The sequence below is a fragment of the Stegostoma tigrinum genome, chromosome 3 (assembly GCF_030684315.1).
Source record: "Stegostoma tigrinum isolate sSteTig4 chromosome 3, sSteTig4.hap1, whole genome shotgun sequence".
Lineage (NCBI taxonomy): Eukaryota > Metazoa > Chordata > Chondrichthyes > Orectolobiformes > Stegostomatidae > Stegostoma > Stegostoma tigrinum.
This window is the reverse complement of record NC_081356.1, coordinates 86,378,625-86,399,847: the sequence shown is the minus strand read 5'-3', so window position 1 is coordinate 86,399,847 and position 21,223 is coordinate 86,378,625. Positions and strand designations below refer to the sequence as shown.

At 40.7% G+C, this 21,223-nt stretch overlaps 1 protein-coding gene across 2 annotated transcripts in view; it reads right to left on the bottom strand.

Annotated features, from left to right (window-relative positions):
• The window catches only part of chd1 (chromodomain helicase DNA binding protein 1), a 159,280-nt gene that overhangs the window by 95,846 nt on the left and 42,211 nt on the right, over positions 1-21,223 (bottom strand). For both annotated transcript variants that reach the window (XM_048527858.2, XM_048527859.2), the window contains exons 3-5: positions 4,352-4,568; positions 3,580-3,681; positions 168-241 (exon numbers count right to left, since the gene is read on the bottom strand). In XM_048527858.2, the coding sequence (XP_048383815.1) occupies positions 168-241; positions 3,580-3,681; positions 4,352-4,568 (393 nt within the window). The remainder of the gene's footprint in view (positions 1-167; positions 242-3,579; positions 3,682-4,351; positions 4,569-21,223) is intronic.

The following is a 21,223-nucleotide window of genomic DNA, read 5'->3' as shown; positions in this document are numbered from 1 at the left end:
ATCCCTGCTTGGATTTATCTGCCTTTCCGTTATAGACTGATTGCAAAATTACTTTCTCCATACAACAACTTCAGCAAACTTTCTGTATGAGTGCTTTACTAGGACCTTTTATGGTTAATAACAAAGCCACACTTGGCGCTGAACAAATTACTGAAACTGTGACTTACTCTCTGCGTTTTACATGCTTGGCAGTGTTCTCAGAGGATGAACCATCATCAGAATCTTCACTACTTGATGACTCCTGCAGAAAAATAACAAGACAATAAGTGTGTTGAAATGTACTCAGCTCAACGTACTCAAATAATTTAAATTATTTTGTGAAGTGATAACAAAACTTCTACACAGGCTTTAGATGGAGAGATATCATTGTCGTCGTCCGACAAAAAATCTTAAACAGGCAATGGTTAGATACTAAACCAATAATTTATGCATTTAGTGATAGGATCCATAGCTTAAATCTAATCTGAGCAACTATAATAATTATTGTTGGTATATTTTAAAATGAATTTCCACTCTGCCACATCACTGAAGTTCGTTCTGGTTCTTTAGGTAATTTCACTATAGACCAGCAATTCTGAGAGATAGGCACAGTACCCAGAGTTGGAAATACTTTGCTACATTTCAAAAAAGAGAGTGAAATATCACTTTGATAAACATTTTCGTATTAGCTTATAAATTTTTGGGAAGTTAGGCATTGAAGTATCATCACCAGGCTAAATAAAAACCGCAAGAGAAAGGGTCTGTTCTGAGGAAGGGTCACTGGACCAGAAATGTTAACTCTGATTTTTTTCTTCACAGATGCTGCCAAACTTGCTGAGCTCTTCCAGCAACTTCTGTTTTTGTATTATCATCAGTCCTTTTGAATCCAGGAGTTGGGAAAGTCAGGCTGAAGGTGCACAAGACATTGGCGAGGCCTCTTCCGGAGTACTGCGTCCAGTGCTGGATGCCCAGTTACAGGAAGAATGTTATTGAGCTAGAGGGTTCAGAAGAAATTCACCAGGATGTTGTCAGGTATGAGAAGGTTTGAGTTAGAAAGAAAGGCTGGGACTTTTCTCACTGCAGCACAGGAGGTTGAGACATGACCTTACATACGTTTATAACGTCATGAAGGGTATATTAGGGTTAGTGAGTCGTTGTGTCATACTGCTGCATATCATGGAAACAGACCCTTCGGTCCAAGTTGTCCATACCAACAAGATACCCTAAATTAATCTAGTCCCATTTGCCAGCATTTGGCCCATATCCCTCTAAACCCTTCATATTCAGATACCCATCCAGGTGCCTTTTAAATGTTGTAATTGTACCAGCCTCCCCCAGTTACTCTGGCAAGACCTTCCATACATGCACCACCCTGTGCATGAAAAAGTTGTCCCTTAGGCTCCCTTTTAAATCTTTCCCCCTCTCACATTAAACCTACACCCTCCAGTTTTGGGTTCAGTAGGTGCCTTTCCTAAGAACAGGGGATTTCAAGACCAGCAGCATATTTTTAAGGTGGCAAGAGAGAGATTTTAAAAAAAGACACAAGGGACAATTTTTTTTTGGAAACTACAGAGGGTGGTTCACATGTGGAACGAGCTTCCTGAGGAATGGATGTGGGCAGAGTTACAACATTTAGAAGACCTTGAGGTAAGTTGGAGGGTTATGGGTGAGGAGTAGGCAGGTGGGACTAGTTTAGTTTGGGATTATGTTCGACACAAGCTAGTTGGACCATTGGGTCTGTTTCCGTGCTACACGACTCTATAACTCCGTTATCTTATAGGTACTGCATAGATCTCCAGTAGCCTTAACAGACATTTTGTTACGTCCAGCACTGAACGTGCTTTATTTGATTTGCAATTAATGGTAAGAAAGAGGCAAACCAAACAAGAAGGACTTTGTTTGGAATTTTCATTTAAAGAAATTTAGCACGATTCTATTGGTTAATGATTTCATCTCCGATTTGACATAAACAGTTCTGCTTCAATAATATTCAATGTAAATTCCCAGTTTCCTGTGTTGCATTGCTACAAACTCATTGCTGCTTGAGGATCATGCTGGAAATCTTATCACAGTTTAATAATTACCTGAGGTAATCAGATGTAGTGCTGGATGAACAACGCAGGCCAAACAGCATCACAGGAGCAGGAAAGCTCATGTTTAGGGTCTGGACCTTTCTTCAGAAATGGAGGAGGAAAAAGGGATTCTGAAATAAATAGCGAGGAGGGAGGCGGATGGAAGATGGATAAAGGAACAGATAGGTGGAGAGGAGGCAGGTGGGTCAAAGAGGCGGGGACGGAGCCAGTAAAGGTGAGTATAGGTGGGGAGTTAGGGTGGGGGTTGGTCAGTCTAGGGAAGGCAGGCAGGTCAAGGAGGCAGGAAGGAGGCTGATATGTAGGTGGTGGGAGTGGGGGTGGGGGTTGAGGTGGAGGAGTGGACAGGTGGGAGAAAGGTCAGACAGGTTAGGGAGTGGGGGGTGGATGAGCTGGACTGGTTTTGGGATGTGGTCGGGGTTGGGGAGATTTTGAAGCTTGTGAAGTCCACATTGATACCATTGGGTTGCAGGGTTCCCAAGCAAAATATGAGGTGCTGCTCCTGCAACCTTTGGATGGCATTGTTGTGGCACTGCAGGAGGCCCAGGATAGACATGTCGTCCAAGGATTGGGAGGGGGAGTTGAAATGGTTTGCAACTGGAAGGTGCAGTCGTTGGTTGCGAACTGAGCGTAAGCATTCCACAAAGCGGTCTCCAAGCCTCCGCTTGGATCCCCCGATGTAGAGAAGGCCACATTGGGAACAGTGGATACAGTATACCACATTAGCACATGTGCAGGTGAACATCTGATCAATGTGGAAGGTTTTCTTGACGCTTGGGATGGGGGTAAGGGGGAAGGTGCAGGGGCAGGTGTAGCACTTCCTGTGGTTGCAGGGAGAAGTGCCAGGGGTGGTGGGGCTGGTGGGCTGTGTGGGGTGTGTGGGGTGGACAAGGGAGTAACAGAGAGAGTGGTCCCTCCAGAAGGCAGATAAGGGTGGGGAGGGAAAAATGTAGTGGGGTCAGATTGCAGGTAGCGGAAGTCTTCCACCCCTGGCTGCATCCCAAAACCAGCGCAGCTCGCCCCCGCCTCCCTAACCTGTCCATCCTTTGTCCCACCGATCCACTCATCTCACCTCAACACCCAACCCCTCCTCCTACCTACCAGCCTCATTCCCACCTCCTTGACCTGTCCGTCTTCCCTAGAGTGACCAATCCCCACCCTAACTCCCCACCGACTCTCAACTTTACTGGCTCCATCCCCGCCTCCATGACCGGTCTCTCTCCTCTCCACCTATCTGCTCCTTTATCCATCTTCTACCTGCCTCCCCCACTCTGACTCTCTTTATTTCAGGATCCCCTTCCCCTCCCCCATTTCTGAAGAAGGGTCCAGACTGGAAACGTCGGCTTTCCTGCTGCTCTGATGCTGCTTGGCCTGCTGTGTTCATCCAGCTCCACACCATGTTATCTCAGATTCTCCAGCATCAGCAGTTCCTACAATCTCTGAATCAATAATTACCTGCTCAGGTTTAATAAAAAGCCTCTCAGCCACCAATTTTAATTAAATTTCAAACCTCTGAACTGTTTGAAGAAAGCTGTTGCTGTTGTAGTTGCTGCTGCTTTCTTATCATGGCAGATCGCTGCACAGTTAAAATACTTGGATTGGATTTCCAAAACTGCAACAGAATACAGGGAAAAGTGTCAAATTTCAAAACGTACATCCAAACCCCTGAAGTATCATTACAGCAGAAAATCTACTACTTCCTCTGCACACAAGTTAGTACATTTAGAGTTTCAAGTCAATGGTTTCTTTCTGAGCTAGAAGTTCTAGACTTATTCTTCCCTCACCGTTCTACCAATAATCTAGAGCTTAATGCAAACTGTTAAAATTCTCCTGTCCCCAAGTATTTAATTTTTTTTTAAACAGAATCCCTTCTGTGTGGAAACAGGCCCTTCAGCCCAACAAGTCCATGCCGACCCTCAGAGCATCCCACCCAGACCCATTCCCCTATAACCCACCTAATCTACAGCTCCCTGAACATTATGGGCAATTTAGTGGGCCAATCTGCCTAATCTGCACATCCTTGTACTGTGGGAGGAAAAGGAAACCCACACAGACAGGGGGAGAATGTGCAAACTCCACACAGACAGTGGCCACAGGGTGGAATTGAACATGGGTCCCTGGGAGCTGTGAGCCACCATGCCGCCCTAAAATTGTGGTTTATCATTTCTTATATTCTTCTGACAACATAGTGCACAGTTCTGAGGATTGTCAACTATAATTTCAAGGCTCCTTTTTTTAAAATCAAAAGTTAACCAAATATTAATAAGTTATCTTATAATTACCTCTGCTCCATCAGTTTTTGGAACTTTGCTCTCAACTGTTCTTTTTCCTTTGGATGATGATGTGTTACTTTCTGAACCAGATGAATCAGAATCAGAATCAGACTGGCTAGCAGAGTCAGATCCACTATCAGAGTCACTGGAGTCATTGCTATCCGATTGACTGCTGCTTCCATCACTGCTGCTCCCAGAACTTGAACCAGATTCCTTGTCAGATTGGCTGGAAAGAAATTCAGAATTTAACACCTTCAATAATGACACAGATTTGATTGAATCATATATACAATTAAAGTTTGCAAAATATTTTGGAACAGGTTACGGCAAACACACATGGAAGTAAGAACAAAATGTGCATTTGTATAATACTGTACTATACTCTTAACAATCCAAGGTGCTTCACACAAGCATGGCGAGAGAAAGCAGTGAAACAAAGCAGAAAACTTGGACAAAAAAAAGGGGTTTAAAGAGGTACTTTAGAGCCAAGAGAGGTAGAAGACAGAAGAGGTATAGGGAAGGAATTCCATGAATTGCCTGAAAATTCTACCAATAGTGGGATGAAGAAAACGAGAGATACAAAAGATGCCAGAGTTGGAGAAGTGCAGTGTTCCTGGAGGACTGTGAGGAGGTTACAAGGATAGGTCATCAGAGACTTGAACACAACATACTACAGATTGGAAACCTGACGTAGGTCAATGAGGACAGGTGTGACGAGTGAACAGGTCTTGGGAAAGTTAGGATTTTAGCAACAGAGTTTTGGATGAGATTAATTTTAGGGAAGATAGGAAACTAGTCAGTAAAACTTGTGTGCAATGTTCTTTTGTTGCCTAACTGAATGAAACTCACAATAGAGAGCAAAGAAACAGGCTGTAATTTTCCTAATATTCAATCGTGAAAGTATCATCAAATCCAGGACTGAATACCAGACAAGCAGTCTGACAACAGGACAATGAAGGAGACAAGAATGACGGTGCTGAGGTAGAACTGGACGTGCCTGTGAAATTTGACATCAGGCCATACATTGATATGAAGTAGGGTAGGCCAAGCATAGGTAATGGTGCAAGGCTGAAAGTGAAACCATTGCAAGAGTTTCTCTAGCTATGACTAAACAGGAAAGAAAAGAACCATGCAAGTCAACTCCATTCAGTTAGGCAACAAAAGAACATTGCACACATGTGGAATGGTATCATCCTCAACAAGAATTTCTCAGTTATCTGTTCAAATGTAGATAACATATATACAAAAATAATAAATTTAGAACCAAAGTCACTATTTTCAACAAAATCTCTTATTTGCCCTTGGAACATGGTCAGCTCCAACAAGCCAGTGTCTATTTTCCAATAAAAACAGAAAGAACTGTGAATGCTGTAAATCAGAGCATTTTGAGCAAGTGTCACTCAACACGAAATGTTGAGTCTGATTTCTCCCCTAAAATGCAGCCATTTCTCCTGAGCTTTTCAAGCAATTTCTGTTTTTGTACCTATTTTCAAATCCTTGTCCCTGAGTCAACTGCATAATGTGAAAACGCGAGTCATATGTAGGTCAGACATGTAATAGTGAACTTGAGAAGTTCTTAAAATAACTTAACAACTTTCAAGGTAATTGTTCTCAGCTACCAACGCACAAATTAACGTATTTACTGAATTTACATTCTTAACTTGTGAAAGTAAAATCTCTAGGATTTTAGTCCAGTCTTATAGCCACTAGAACAACTTGATGGAGTTGGAATAGTTGATTTTTATTGTTAAGGCTGCAATATACAATAGCACCCCAAGGCTATTTAACGGGGCTACCAAGTTCTCTCAAATATGCTGGTTTTCTTTATTGAAAAATAATTTATCAAAATAATGGCTTAAACAGAAATAAAAATTTACTGACGCGTAAATGCATTCAGTGTTTCTTTTATCTTTAACCATTTAACGTTCTTTCCATGTAAATGTTTTAAGCTCGTCCAAAAACCTGAACTCAGTTCATTGTTTGCCCATTGTCATATGACGTTTCGAATGAAATGTATACTATGTAGGCTAGAGAGAGGAAGGCTAGGATGGTTGGTGGCTACTGCAGCTTGGCCACAAGAGCCAAGCAAAGGTGCAGCACAAGATGTCAGACGATTTGAAATGTATTGCTTGCTACATGTCCATCATCTCTTCGAGATGGACGATGCCAGCAGTCTTCATGTAGCATAGCCCCTCAAATAGAATGAGATATAAATGGTCGTCTAATACGCTTGGTGATGCCCACTGAAGAAATTTGAGCCTCTGACTTCCTGAATGAACAGTAAGTTCTACATAATTAAGATGCACATTCTCATTTTGAGCCCTCCTTAAGAAAACAGTCTTGAGATTTCAATGTTTTAACTGAAAATAAAGTAGATAGGAGCTCAAATAATCAAGTTAATTTGCTGAGTTGGTTAAAAATTGTGCAATAACCTCTGACGTATAATTAGTCTCTATCTTAAAACATATGCATAACAGGAAAGGCTTATTACTTAGACCACATCACCTGGACACTATTGCAGCAAAATTGATTTAGCAAGATAATCTGACACAAATTACATAGCTTAAACTGACAAATATAAATGGCTATCTTCAGTAACTAAACAAGAGCAATTTAGCTTAAAAGAACAAACTTATCATGGGAAACAGATCAATAGACATGGTGTATCCCAGATGATGACAAACATTACACAGTGTTTTGTTTGATGAGATTCTTCATTTGAAGAATATGCAACATCATCCTGCAGCCAAATACAAGTCAATTTGCACACATGGCGCAAGGCTTTTTTTTGGATGGTAGACATTTGATTGCTCAGTAGTACCAACAGCAGCAATGAACAGTATTGAGACTTCATACAGAGTTCTGAGGAAGGGTCACTCGACCCAAAATCTTAACTCTGATTTCTCCCCACAGATGCTGCCAAGCCTGCTGAGCTCTTCCAGCAATTTCTGTGTTTGAGGCTTAATATAGTCCATCGATTCAAAATCCTGAAGTTCAGCATCAGGTACATGTAGGAGGTCTCAGAGCAGGAAGGGAACAAGAGAACACAAAAATGTGGGGGTGTTGGTAGACAGACAAGGAGGGAGAGGAGTATTCACAGGGAGGCAGACATCATGGTGATGGTGGTGGGTTTGCCCAATGCTGAATGCTGAATGATAAAATGAATCATCGGAACAAAAAAATCTGTGACATCCACTCCTACTGAATCCATGAAGTGTCAATTAAACAACCACGGTCTTAGGTTAAGACATTACATTTTAAACTAAGCATTCTTTTATCTCCCCTCATCCTGGACATTTTCCCTCCAACTCAATGTACACTTGTTCATGTCTTATATTCAAAAAAATCTTGTTAATTCGCTTATTGGCTAAAGCAATAGACATTGGGTAACTACATTTTTATTGGAGAAAGGTACAATCTCAGACTAAAAAGAACAAAATATTTAACAAACACAGAAAATGCTGAAGGAACTCAGGTCGGGCAGCTACTGGAGTTAGTTGAAATGTTGGCACTGTTCATCCCCTCAGTTGTTGCCAGGCCTGCTGAATTTCTCCAGCATTCTGCATTTGTTTTTCAGATTTCCAGCATCTGCAGTATTTTGCTTTTATTAACAAACATTTTGTTGCAGTCAGAGGAGACTGAAGAGAGGTGAACACAATGTGTTGGCTACATAACGGGTAAAACCTAAAGCTCAAATGGGCCAGATTAGAGATGCAGTCTGAAACTGTGCAAATTAATGGGATATTAATTTGCACAGCTTCAGACTGTGCATATTATCAACATCACTGGACTAGTAATCCAAAGACCCAGGCTAATGCTCTAGGTACACGAATACAATTATCACATCCACAATTATCACATCCACTAATCTCAGTAAAGGCATCGTCAAGTTTAAAAATCTACCTAGTTCATTAAAGTCCTTCAGGTAAGTATTTCAGCCCAGATTTTGCCTGTGAGCCTCCAGACCCATAGCTGTTTTTTGAAATGTCCTAACAAGACACTCATCTCAAGGGCAATAAGGGATGGGCAACTTGCATGAACCCTGCCAGCATCATCCACATCCTATGAAAGGATAAAGGGAAATACACAGGAACGAAAACAAATAAGGGCAGGAAAAGACTATCAGGAAATGACCCATCAAGAACGCACCAGCATTCAACATGGTCTTCACCAATCCTAGGCTTCAATTTTGCTTCCCCACTCTATATTCCTTAATATCCAAGACAGATCCAACGATCTGTGCACCTTACTCTTAAATGTATTCAATGAAGGAGCATCCACAATCCTTAAGGATAGACAGCTTCAAACAATCACAACAGTGAGTGAAGAAATGTCTCAGCTCAGTGCTAAATGAACAGCCTCTCATCCTGAGACCATGCCCCTCAGCACTGATTCCCCAAACACAAAAAACATCTCAGTTTAGCCTGTCGAGCGTTTCATCATTTTGAACTTTTCAAATCAGATCAATTCCCATGTTTCTAAACCCGAGAAAATATTGACTCAGTTTACTCAGGCTCTCATAATAGGCCAACCCTTATCCAGAAACCAGCCAGAAAATCATACAGCATGAAAACAGACCGTTTGGTCCAAATTGTGCTCACCGACCGGATATTCTAAATTAATCTAGTCCCAGAGGACTGATGAGGACAGAAGCAGCGGGCGTGATCTATATGGACTTCAGTAAGGCTGTAAAGGTTCCTCATGGTAAACTAGTTAGCAAGGTTAGATCATATGGAATACTGGGAGAACACACCATTTGGATACAGAATAGGCTTGAAAGTAGAAGACAGAGAATGGGTGGAGAGCTGCTTTTCAGATTGGAGGCCTGAGACTAGCGATGTGCCACAGGAACAGTGCTGGGTCCACAGCTTTTTTTCATCTACATAAATAATTTGAAGGTGAACATAGGAGTTATTGTTACTAAAGTTGGCAGATGATACCAAAATTAGAGGTGTAGTGGACAGCAAAGAAGGTTGCCTCAAAGTACAATGGGATCTTGATCAGATGAGCCAATGGCCAATTCATATACTCATCCACATGCCTTTTAAATGTTGTAATGGCATCTACTTCCACATCGTCCTCTGGCACATCATTCCATAAATGCACCACCCTCTATGTGAAAAAGTTATCACTTAGGTCCCTTTTTAAATCTTTGCTCTCTCACCTAAACCCTATGCCTTCCATTTTTGGATTCCTCAACCCTGAGAAAGAGACACAGGAACAAAAAAAAAGGAGTCACCAGACCTGAAACGTTAACTCTGTTCTTTCCTTCACAGAAGCTGCCAGACCTGCTGAGTTTTTCCAGCAAGTTCTGTTTTTGTTCCTGATTTACAGCATCCGCAGTTCTTTCGGTTTTTACCTGAGAAAAAGACCTTGGCTTTCACTCTAGACATGATTCCCACAATTTTATAAACATATACTGTCCCCAATACAGGTGTATTACTGCTTACACATGAAAGCCAAAACTGCACAAAGCATTCCAGGTATGGTACAGTGTGAACACTGTAGCAACTCCATGCTCTAGTGTGTTTGAACATTCTGCCAACAGTGCTAAGTACAGTTGCTTACTGTCCTGCTTTCTATGCAGTGAAATGTAGGTTTCCAAATGCCACTGGCATTTTTGGGCCGTTGTGTGGTGCAGTGGTAGCGTCCTTACCCCTGGACCAGGAGACCTGGATTTAAGTCCCACCTGTTCCAGGTGTGTAATAACATTTCTGAATAGGTTGATTAGAAAAATAATTTTTTTAAGAAAATGATCTCACCAAATCCCCGCACAATTGTAGCAAGGCTTCTTTATTCTTTAACTCCAATCCCTTTGCAATAAAGGCTAATGCGCCGTTTGTTGTTTTAATTTCTTGTTGTAATTGAATGTTAATTCTGTGTTCTTTATACAACACACCATAAAACTCTCTGAACATCATGTACACATTTAGCACCTAAGAATAGAGACACAATAGTTCTTACGAATAAAGTGAATAATATCACACTTTTCCTTGTTATATTTTGTTTACCAGCTTGTCGTCCATTCATATAATCTGTTTAAATCTCTTTGCAGCCTCTAATTGTCTTCATCATAACCTACATTTCCAGCTAACTCGCCACAGAATCACAGAATTGTTAATAACACCGATGGCAGGCATTCAGCCTACTGCACCTGCAATAGTTCTATTCCACAGAGAAAATCTCCTGCCTTTTGCCCATATCCCTGCACATTTCTATGCAAATTAGCAGCCTTCAGGTTACTCAAAGCATTTCACTGCTCGCAAAGCATTTCTGATCTTCGAAAAATACAATTCTTACAACATAAGTGGTAGCTACTATCCACTGTGCACAGATTCATCATGATTTTGGACCCTTTTTTTAAAAATCAAAACTCCACTCAATATTCTCCAAGTGGATTACCACCAGCTTCGCCAAGCGTTTGATAAAATTGAAGCACTTCGTACCTGTAACTATTTTCAAATCTTTTCTGCTCTTCTCTACAATTTCCATGTTCTTCTTAAAGCAAGGTGTGAGAATTGCAGAGTTCAGGTGAGGCTGAAGCAGTGTTTCACCCTAAATGTTCATGACAACTTCCTTGCTTTTGTATTATCAGCCTCCATTTATAAAACCATGATCTCTATGCCTTATGAACCACTTTAATAACCTGTCCTGCTACCATGATTGCACAGAGAAAATGTTGTCTCCCTATTCATGTATCGCCATTAGATTTTTTTTCTAGAACATGACCTCCCCTCTTCCTTCTTACTAAAATGTATCACAACTCATATATTTTACAATAAATTTCATCTGCCACACATCTGTGCATTCCATTGGTCATCACAGTTCACAATATTTTGAAATGTTGTGTCACCTGCCAGCTTTAAAATTATGGTCTGTATCCCAAAGTAAAGGTCATCAATATAGATCAAGAAAAGTAAGTGGTTTCCCAGGATTTGGTGCAAAGACCACAGTTAATACCATCTCCAGCTTGAAAAGCAACCATGCACATTCCTCTCCATTTCCTATTACTTGTACAACTTTATATCCACACTACCACAGTCAATCTTGTGCCAGTGGCTTCATCTTTTCTGGCAAGCCTACAATGTGCTCTTTATCAAATACTTTTTGTAAGTCCATACACACATTATTCTCATCAATCCTCTAAGTAACTTTGTCTCAAACTGTGAAGAAGGGTCACTGGCCCCGAAAGGTTAACTCTGCTGCCAGACCTACTGGTTTTTTCCAGCAGTTTAAATTTTGGTTTGTGAATGTAACTTTATCAATTGAGTTAAACAGAATTCACCTTTAACAAATCTGAGTTGGCTTTTCTTAAGAAAACCACACTCGTTCAAGTGACTATTAAGTTTGTATCAGGTTACCAGCAAGGTTAAACTGATTGGTTTGTAGTTGCCAATTTTATTCCGACACCCTCTTTTGAAGAAGGCTGTACACAGCAGCATTCTTTAGAGCTCTGGCACCATCGTTGCATTTAAGGATATCAGAAGATTATGTTAGGTCTCCTCTACTTCCCTTGGTATCCGTCAACGTATTTCATCTATGAAGTCAATTTTCAATTACCAAAGTACAACATAAATGAAATGAATAATCAATTTATGAGCAAATTACTGCAGATGCTGGAATCTGCACTGAAATCACAAAAATACTGGCGATCACAGCGGATCAGGCAGCATCCATTGTCAGATAGCAAGCTAAGGTTTCAAATCTATATGACTCTTTATCAGAGTTGATGTGAGATGTGGATGGGGCAACGCTTATGCAATAGTTGGGGCAGGTGGGCTGTGCGGGACGCGGGGGGGGGTTGAACTGTTTGGGAGAAAGAGTGTCGATAGTGCACAATCAATTTATTTGTTTGCTGGCATTGGCTGAGTAGCAAACCAGAGGTTGGGACTGCTTTGCAGAACACCTCCGCTCGGTTCACAACAAACAACTGCACCTCCCAGTCGCAAACCATTTCCACTCCCCCTCCCATTCTTTAGATGACATGTCCATCATGGGCCTCCTGCACTGCCACAATGATGCCACCCGAAGGTTGCAGGAACAGCAACTCATATTCCGCTTGGGAACCCTGCAGCCCAATGGTATCAATGTGGACTTCACCAGCTTCAAAATCTCCCCTTCCCCCACTGCATCCCAAAACCAGAACAGTTCGTCCCCTCCCCCCACTGCACCACACAACCAGCCCAGCTCTTCCCCTCCACCCACTGCATCCCAAAACCAGTCCAACCTGTCTCTGCTTCTCTAACCTGTTCTTACTCTCACCCATCCCTTCCTCCCACTCCAAGCCGCACCTCCATCTCCTACCTACTAACCTCATCCCACCTCCTTGACCTGTCCGTCTTCCCTGGACTGACCTATCCCCTCCCTACCTCCCCACCTATACTCTCCTCTCCACCTATCTTCTTTTCTCTCCATCTTCGGTCCGCCTCCCCCTCTCTCCCTATTTATTCCAGAACCCTCACCCCATCCCCCTCTCTGATGAAGGGTCTAGGCCCGAAACGTCAGCTTTTGTGCTCCTGAGATGCTGCTTGGCCTGCTGTGTTCATCCAGCCTCACATTTTATTATCTTGGATTCTCCAGCATCTGCAGTTCCCATTATCACTGACTGAGCTAATGGACCTCTTTTTCCCTGGTGCACTACATAGCGTAAAATGAAACAGCAATAGAGGATTCAGAGGTGACCCACTGAGATAACATTCATCTGACCATACTGTAGCAGTTAAATAGAAGTCCATGATTAGCTCACCTCAAATTCTACAGCTATTTATGCAATACGAGACCAGTATATTCACTCACCTTCCAAAGGAACAAGCAAAATCAAAATTGTCATATCTGTGCTAAAACAGACATAAGCATTTATGAATCTGCACTGAACATTTCAGTTTGTAAGATTATAGCATGGACTGAATGGACCAAATAGATTCTGTCTCTGCTTAATGACCCTACTTCAACCGTGGGATGACTTGAACAACAGAAAACAGAATGAGAAAAGCTCAAGTTACTGTAGTGGACAATACAAGAGTTTTCAGTTCGTTGAGAAAATATTTTTTCAAATTCTTTCATCATCTTTTCATTGTCAGTAGTTCATTAGCCATCAAAGTCAATATACAATTTTGTCTCTACATGCATTTTGTCTATCCTTATCATTCATAATTTAGATATTAAGGTAGTGTGCACCTGGTCATTTTATAGATACAAATTGACAAATGGCTTTTGCGGAGATTCTAATCCACATAGAGGTCAATCCTATTCTCTAGTTTTGTTTATTGACAGATCAGACACCCTGCAGATATCTATTTCATCCACAGACTTCCTAAAACACTATTTCTAAGGACAGATATATAAGCAGAGATTAAACTGGTTATGATTATATTCGATGGAGATCAGAAGAATGAGGGGTGAATCTCAAAGAAACCTATAACATTCTAAATGGACTAGACAGGGTAGATGCAGAAAGGGTGTCCCCAATTGGCACAGGAATCCAGAATCAGGGGTCACAGTCTAAGGACATGGGGTAATCATTTGGGGCTAACACAGGAGATATTTCTTCACCCAGAGAGAGGTAAGCCTGCAGAATTTGCTACAATGGAAAGTGGTCAAGGCCAAAACACTGATTTCACGAAGGAGTTAAATATGGCACAGTGCCCTAAAGGGATTGAAGGATTTGGTGCGATTTGGGAGGCCAGGCAGGCTTCTGAACTGTATAACCAGAAATTATCATAACGAATGGTAGAGCATGCTCAAAGGGCCAAATGGCCTTCTCCTGCTTCTATTTTCTGTTTCTAATGCCTACTTTTAAGTTAGCAAGATTTAGAACTGAGCTTGTTCTTTTAGGATGAAGAGAATTAATGTTTAAAATGAAAGGTTCCTGAACTTTTCCTGCTGTTTTGAAAACTCTCCTCAGCACGAGTAAATCATTCAAAATATCAAACTGCATATTCTACAATGAGGCTTAACTTTAAAGTTAAAATAACTGGTTATGATATATGGTCAAAAGTCGTCGTAAACGTAAAACAAAATATCTGACTGACCCAGAAAACAACAGTTTCACTCATACTGGATATTGGAAGATTGTCGGTTTTCACCATTCTCATTATTTTCCGATTTATAAATTTAACTGGGTAAAGCATATAAAGATTTAGGCCATTTAAAGAAACACAGGAGCAGAAGTGGGCCATTCAGCCCCTATAGCAAGTCCAACAACTACAGGTCATGAATGACTATGTCCCTTAATGCCACATTCGCATATCCCCTGATGTCATAAGTAAATAAAACTTCAGCCACAACTGTCTTCAATGGCCTTAATGACCAAGCTTCTATAGTGCTCGCAGATGAAGAATTCCAAAGAATCACCACACACCATCTGAAGAAGTTCCTTCTCATCTCAGTCCTAAATGGCCTGGCCCCACAGCTAGAAGCAATCTTTTTTGTATTGACTCTATTTCTCCGTTGAGGAAATGTATAAATTTGCTGAAATTTTCTAAACGCCAGACAGTGCAAGGCAAATTTCCTCAATCTCTCCTTCATGGGATTGTCCCAACATCTCAGGAATCAATGTGATGAACTTCAACTTCATCCCTTCAATGGCAAACATATCTTTCATTAGGCAAAGAGATCAGAAATGTCCAAAATACTCTGTGCAGTCTCACCAGTTCTCTATACAACTGAAGGTAGACTTCTTTGCTTCTGCACTCTAACCTCGTGACAAAGATTAATATACCATTTTGCCTTCTGAATTGCTTGCTGCACCTGTATGCTAGCTTTCAGTGATTAATTAACATGGACACAGAGTTTCCATGGAACATCAGCACTTCCCAATCTCTCATTCTTTAAGAATGAATCTGTATTTTTGTTTCTCCTACCAAAGTGGATAACCCCATACTTACCCACATTATATTCCACCTGCTGTGCTCTGGCAGACTCATTCAACCTGTCCAAATCCCCTCAAAGCCTCTTTGCATCCTTCGCACAAGTCACATCACCATCAAGCTTTTTCTTCATCTGCAAACTTGGAAAAAATACAACTGGTCCCCACATCCAAATTTTTGATAATGATTGCGAACAAATGGGGGGGAAGCACTGATTTTTGTCGTACCCCACTGGTCACAGCCTGTCACCCTGAAAATGACATTTATTCCTATTTGCTTTCTGTTAATGAATCTTCAATCCGTGTGAAATACCCCAGTCCATGAGCTTCGGTGTTGTTTCCTAACCTCCTGTAAGGAACTTTGTCAAAATTCTTCCAAAAATCAAATACAACACATCCACTGGTTCCGAGTTATTTAGTCTGCTATTAACAGCCTCAAAAATCTCTGCCACGTTTGTTCAATAAGATTTTTCTTTCATTAATTCATGTTGACTTTGTCAAATCAAACAATTACTTTCTAAATATCCAGTAATCACAACCTTTGCAATAGATTCTAGTGTTTTCCCTTATACTGTTGTCAGGCTACCAGGTCTGTAGCTCCCTTTGTTTGTTCTCTCCTTTTCTTAAATAGCAGTCTCACATTTGCAACTGTTGTAGAATTAATAAAATCTTAAAGGTCACCCAAGGCATTTTCTTCCTCTCTAGTTATCTCCTTCAACACTTTGGTGAAGTTTATCAGGTCCCAGGGGTTTGTCAATTTTCAGTCCCATTAATTTCTTCAATATTGCTTTCTTTTACTAATACTAATTTATTTAGTTCCACACTCTCATTAGACCCATGAATCATCATAATTTCAGGGAAACCTTTTGTGGATTTGAACAGATTGCAATGAAATTTGAGAGCATTCCACAATAAATGAAATGGCATACAATATAAGCACTAAATGCTTAAAACAGAATGAGCACAAGATGACTTAGAAATAGGCTGGGAATAACAAAGAACTAGTCAAAAAATCCATTCTACCACATTTTGTATTCAGCTACTTCTCCTATTTAACCCTTACAGGTGAACATGGAGACAGGAAATGTGCACATAATTAGATCCCTACCCAAACGCTACAGTGTCACTTTCAATTTCCATACAAAGAGTATAACTTAATTGTATACCAATTAAAAATTCTAAATGACCACACAGTCATATTTTTAAAATTATTAACAACAGAATTTACTGGACAGAAATAAGTCATTGGCACAACTAAGCCTTCTCCCATCAACTATCTTTCTACTCCTTCCTTCACCATGTACTTATCTAGATTTCAGCAACCTCAATGATTTTCTGCAATACAACTTTTCAATGCAGTAAATAAAGAAAGTCAAGTGTAGTGCTGTCTGCTACTCTGAATTCTGAATACCTTCCAGATCTGCCCATCATCTTTCCCTGGTTTCTGGCAGTTTCATTAGCTGATCCTGGAACATGCTGATTACATTCCAGCAATTTTCTTCAAAAATGAGGGAAAGAAACTTGTTATTTTAGCATGTATGGCCAATCTGTAACTCCTGTCCAACACAAATGCAGTTTACTCTTAACTGCCCCCCTCCCCCGAGATGACCAATCAAGCCATTAAGCCCCAGCAAGCTAATACAAACAAGAATAAAACAGTAGAACCAGCAAGAGGAGGACACGACAAAGGCACATCCAGCCGAGTCAATCCTGCTAGGTACTCCTCAGTAATATCTAGGTAAAGCTTTCAAATTCTAGCTCACCGTTCAAGTTATACAGCCTAGAAATTGGCCCTTTGGCCCATAGTGTCTGCACCAATCATCCACCTATTCTGGTCCCATTTGCCAACACTTGGCATTTCACATGATTATCTAATTATTTCTTAAATATCGAGATGGTTCCCTCTTCTACCACTTTTTCAGACACTGAGTTCTAGATAACCCACAAGCCTCTGGATGAAAAAAAAATCATCCTTAAATCTCCTTTAAGCTTTCCGCCCTTTACCTTAAATCTATGACTCCCAGTTACTGATCTCTCTACTAAGGGGAAAAGTTTCTTCCTATTTATCATCCTCATTAGTTTAGATATATTTAGGAGCCCTCAGCCTTCTCTACTCAAAGGAAAACAATCTCAGCCTATCTCATCTTACATCATAACAGAAAGGCTCCATCCCAGGCAACATCCTGGTGAGACTTCTCTGCAGCTTCTGTAGAACAACCTCCAGCCTCTCATATTTACATTCACATGACAGGACCAGATATCAGCCTGTGTAGAAAACAATGTTACTGGAAGAACCAACTTAACAAAAATGAAATGCCAACCTGATGCAACAATAACATAGGATTATAGAGATGGTTAACAAAAAAAATGTTTAGATAGAACTAAGAAAACAAAGCTAAACAACCAACACATCAGATCATGGTTCTCCATGCATGGAGTAAGATAACTCAGAGCAAAAAGAGTAATAAGACCTTTTCTTCAAAAACAGATAAAAGTCCAGCACATGTAAAATACAAGGCTGAATGGTTACAAGCATCTACAACAAGATGTGTCAAAATGGATCAAACTTCTTTATCTCCTCCTGTGTGTTCCACAACCATGTGCAGATTGGAGACCAAACTAGCAATTGTACTGTGAAGGAGTATTTCATGGAACACACGATTTTTATTACACCAATAGAGTGAGGAAACTAACCACAGAACTGGCTACACTAGACTGGGTACTGTGAAATGAGAAAGGACTAGTTAGCAACCTTGCTGTACAGGCTCCTTGGGGAAGAGCAACTATAACATGAAAGAATTCTTTAATGAGGGGCAGTGTGAAATAACTGCATCAGAAACTAGGGTCCTAAATGTAAATACAGGGTGCCCCAGGTTTATGAATGTTCAACTTACAAATGCTTGTACTTACAAACGCAATTCCACACAAGAATGTGATTTTAAATATTCCACATAGGTATACTTGTATTTACGAGCAGCTACTTTAGATTGAGTTGCAAAATGTGTTTGACTTGCAAATAAACTCCAGAAAGGAAGTCCTTCTCAACCCAAGGGCTGCACGCAAAAGGAATAATAAGGATGAGGCGCAAACTGGCAAGAACAAATCGGGGAATCTAAAGGAGTTAATGGTGGATAGGCATTGGTTCATATTTAAACAACAATTACAACAATAATTATTTATCCTTTATGGCCAAAACCAAAAGAGGAAAGGTGGCTCGATTATGGTTTACGAAAGAAATTACGGACTGTATTAGAGACACTTATAATTGGAAGAAAAAGCAGCAAGCCTGATGATCAGAAGCATTTTAGAGTTCAGCAAAAGAGGACAAAATGTTTGATCAAGTGGGCAAAGTAGAGTGAGAATAAAAATCACAGGGAATGTAGAAATCAACCATAAAAGCTTCTTAAATATGTGAAGAGAAAAAGATTAGTAAAGAAACGTAGCTGGTTTACAATCTGAAGCTGGGGAAATTATAAAAGGGAATAAAGAAATGGCAGAAGAATTGAACACATGTTGGTTTTATTTGATAAAGGAGTACAATAACCTTACAAAAATGTTAGGGAACGGAGGGTATAATGATGGACAACAATTGAAGGAAATCTGTATTGGTAAAATAATAGTACTGGGGAGATTAATAGTGTTATAAGCTGATACATCACCAAAGCCTATTATCTGTATCTGAGAGTAAGAGGAGGATGTGGCCTTGAAATATTGGATGTATTGGGGGTCATCTTCCACAATCCACAAGACTCAGAGCAGTACAGACTGGAGAATGGAAAATGTATTCCCACCATTTAGGAGAGGGAGAGAAAAAACACAGAAGCCTAACGTCAATAATGAGGAAGGTCCTTGACCTGTCCGTCCTCTATCCACCTATCTGCTCCCCTATCCATCTTCTATCACTGTCTCTCTCTCTCTCTCTCTCTCTATGTCAGAGACTCCTTCCCCTCCCCCATTTCTGAAGGGTCCAGACCCAAAACGTCAGCTTTCCTGATCCTCTGATGCTGACTGGCCTGCTGTGTTCATCCAAGTCCACACATTGTTATATCAATAATGGGGGAAAATGCTTGAGTCTTTTAAAAAGATGTGATAACAGACATTTGGAAAGCATTAGCAGGATTGGACAAGGCCAGCATGGGTTTATGTAAGGTATATTACGCCTAAAAAATCTATTGGAGATCTTTTGCGGACATAACTAGAAGAATAGATAAAGGCTAACCACTGGATGTGGTGTATTTGGATTTACAGAAGGCTTTTGACAATGTTTATTAACCACTTATGAGGAAACAAAGTTAAAGCACACAGGATGGGAGTAAATATATTGGCACAGATTGAGGATTGGTTGTCAGACAGGAAATAGAGTGGGAATAAATGGACCTTTTTCCAAGTGGCAGGCAAGGACTAGTAGGGTACCCACAAAGATCAGTGCTTGGGTTCCAATCATTTATGACTTATGTGAGTAATGACTTGGACGAGGGAACCAAATGCAACATTTCCAAGTTTGCAAAGGCAAAACTGGACAGGATGGTGAGTTGTGAGGAGGATGCAAAGAGGCTTCAAGGTGATTCAGACAAGTTTGGCAAGTGGGCAAACATGTGGCAGACACAGTATAACATGACTAAGTGTGAAGTTACTTCTTTTCTGTTTTTCAGACCAAAGAATGAGTACTACCTAAGCAGTGATGTACTATACAAAGGGATCTGGGTGTCCAGCTGGCACAGCAAGCAACTAGAAAAGCAAACAGTATACTGGCCTTCACTGCAAGGGGACTTGAGTTCAGATGCCAGGATGTCTTTGGGGTGTCATGGCTCCACACCTGGAGTGGTGTGTGCAGTTTTGGCTCCCATACCTAGGAAAAGATATATTTATCACAGATGGAGCAGAGATTCACATGGCTGACACTGGAAATGGCACAACTGTCTTATGAGGACGGATCAGTTTTATCGGGTCTGTATTCTCTTGACTTTAGAAAGATGAGAGGTGCTCTGATTGAAATATAGAAATTTATAATAGGGTTGGACAGGCTACATTCAGGGAGGATGACTGTCCTGGTTAGAGACTCAGCATACAGGGTAGACATTTAGGTCTAAAATGAGAAAGATTTCATCACTCAAAGGGTAGTGAACCTGGGGAATTCTCTACCACACAATGCTGTAAAGGCCAAGTCACTAAATATGTTCAAGAAAGAAATTGATTTTTTTTAGCAATTAAACATATGAAGAGGTTGGGAAGAAAGCAAGACCATGAAATTGAAATACAGGATCAACCACAATCACAGTGATTAGCACAGCAGTTTCAAAAGGGCCAAATGGTCTACAGTCCTGCTCCTAGTATCTCACTTTCTGTCAAAGAGATCAGCCTTTAACTAACTTGATCCAGCCAATGCAGTAATAGGAGAAGATCTACTGCACGTACATAATGAAGGCCACAGGCCCTGTCAACAGTCCAGCTCTAAGGCTGAACAACCAAAACAACCTGTAGGCCTCAACTCTAAACAGCAACGAGACTTATCCAACATTGTGGAACAATGTCCAGTTATATACTGACGATGTTCACATGCACCAACACCTAGACAATACCCAGAGTTGGACTGCCAGGTGCCAAGTCATACTCATGTCATGCAAATGCCTGTGAATTACACATTCAGTAAAATAGAATTTACCACTTGCCAAGGCAAGTCCAGCGTATCCCACAGCAATTACTGGTAAATTGCAGTGAAGCTTTAGAAACTCAGGAGGTGAGACATCTGCTAAAAAAAGTGCTATAACTCAATTGCACTGATAATCACTCCACTCTTCTACAGACATCACAAATGTGTAAATACCCAATTATACCACAGTGGCAACTGATTTGCCAGACTGACTGCTACTCAGGACAAAATAAGTTCGCACCAGGTTTTGCAAGTGACAGGAAAGTAAGTATTTATTGTGAATAAAATTATTTAACAAACGGGAGGAAAAAGATCACAAATTACATGCCTTAAATTACATTTCTTTAAAATCCCAAAACACACA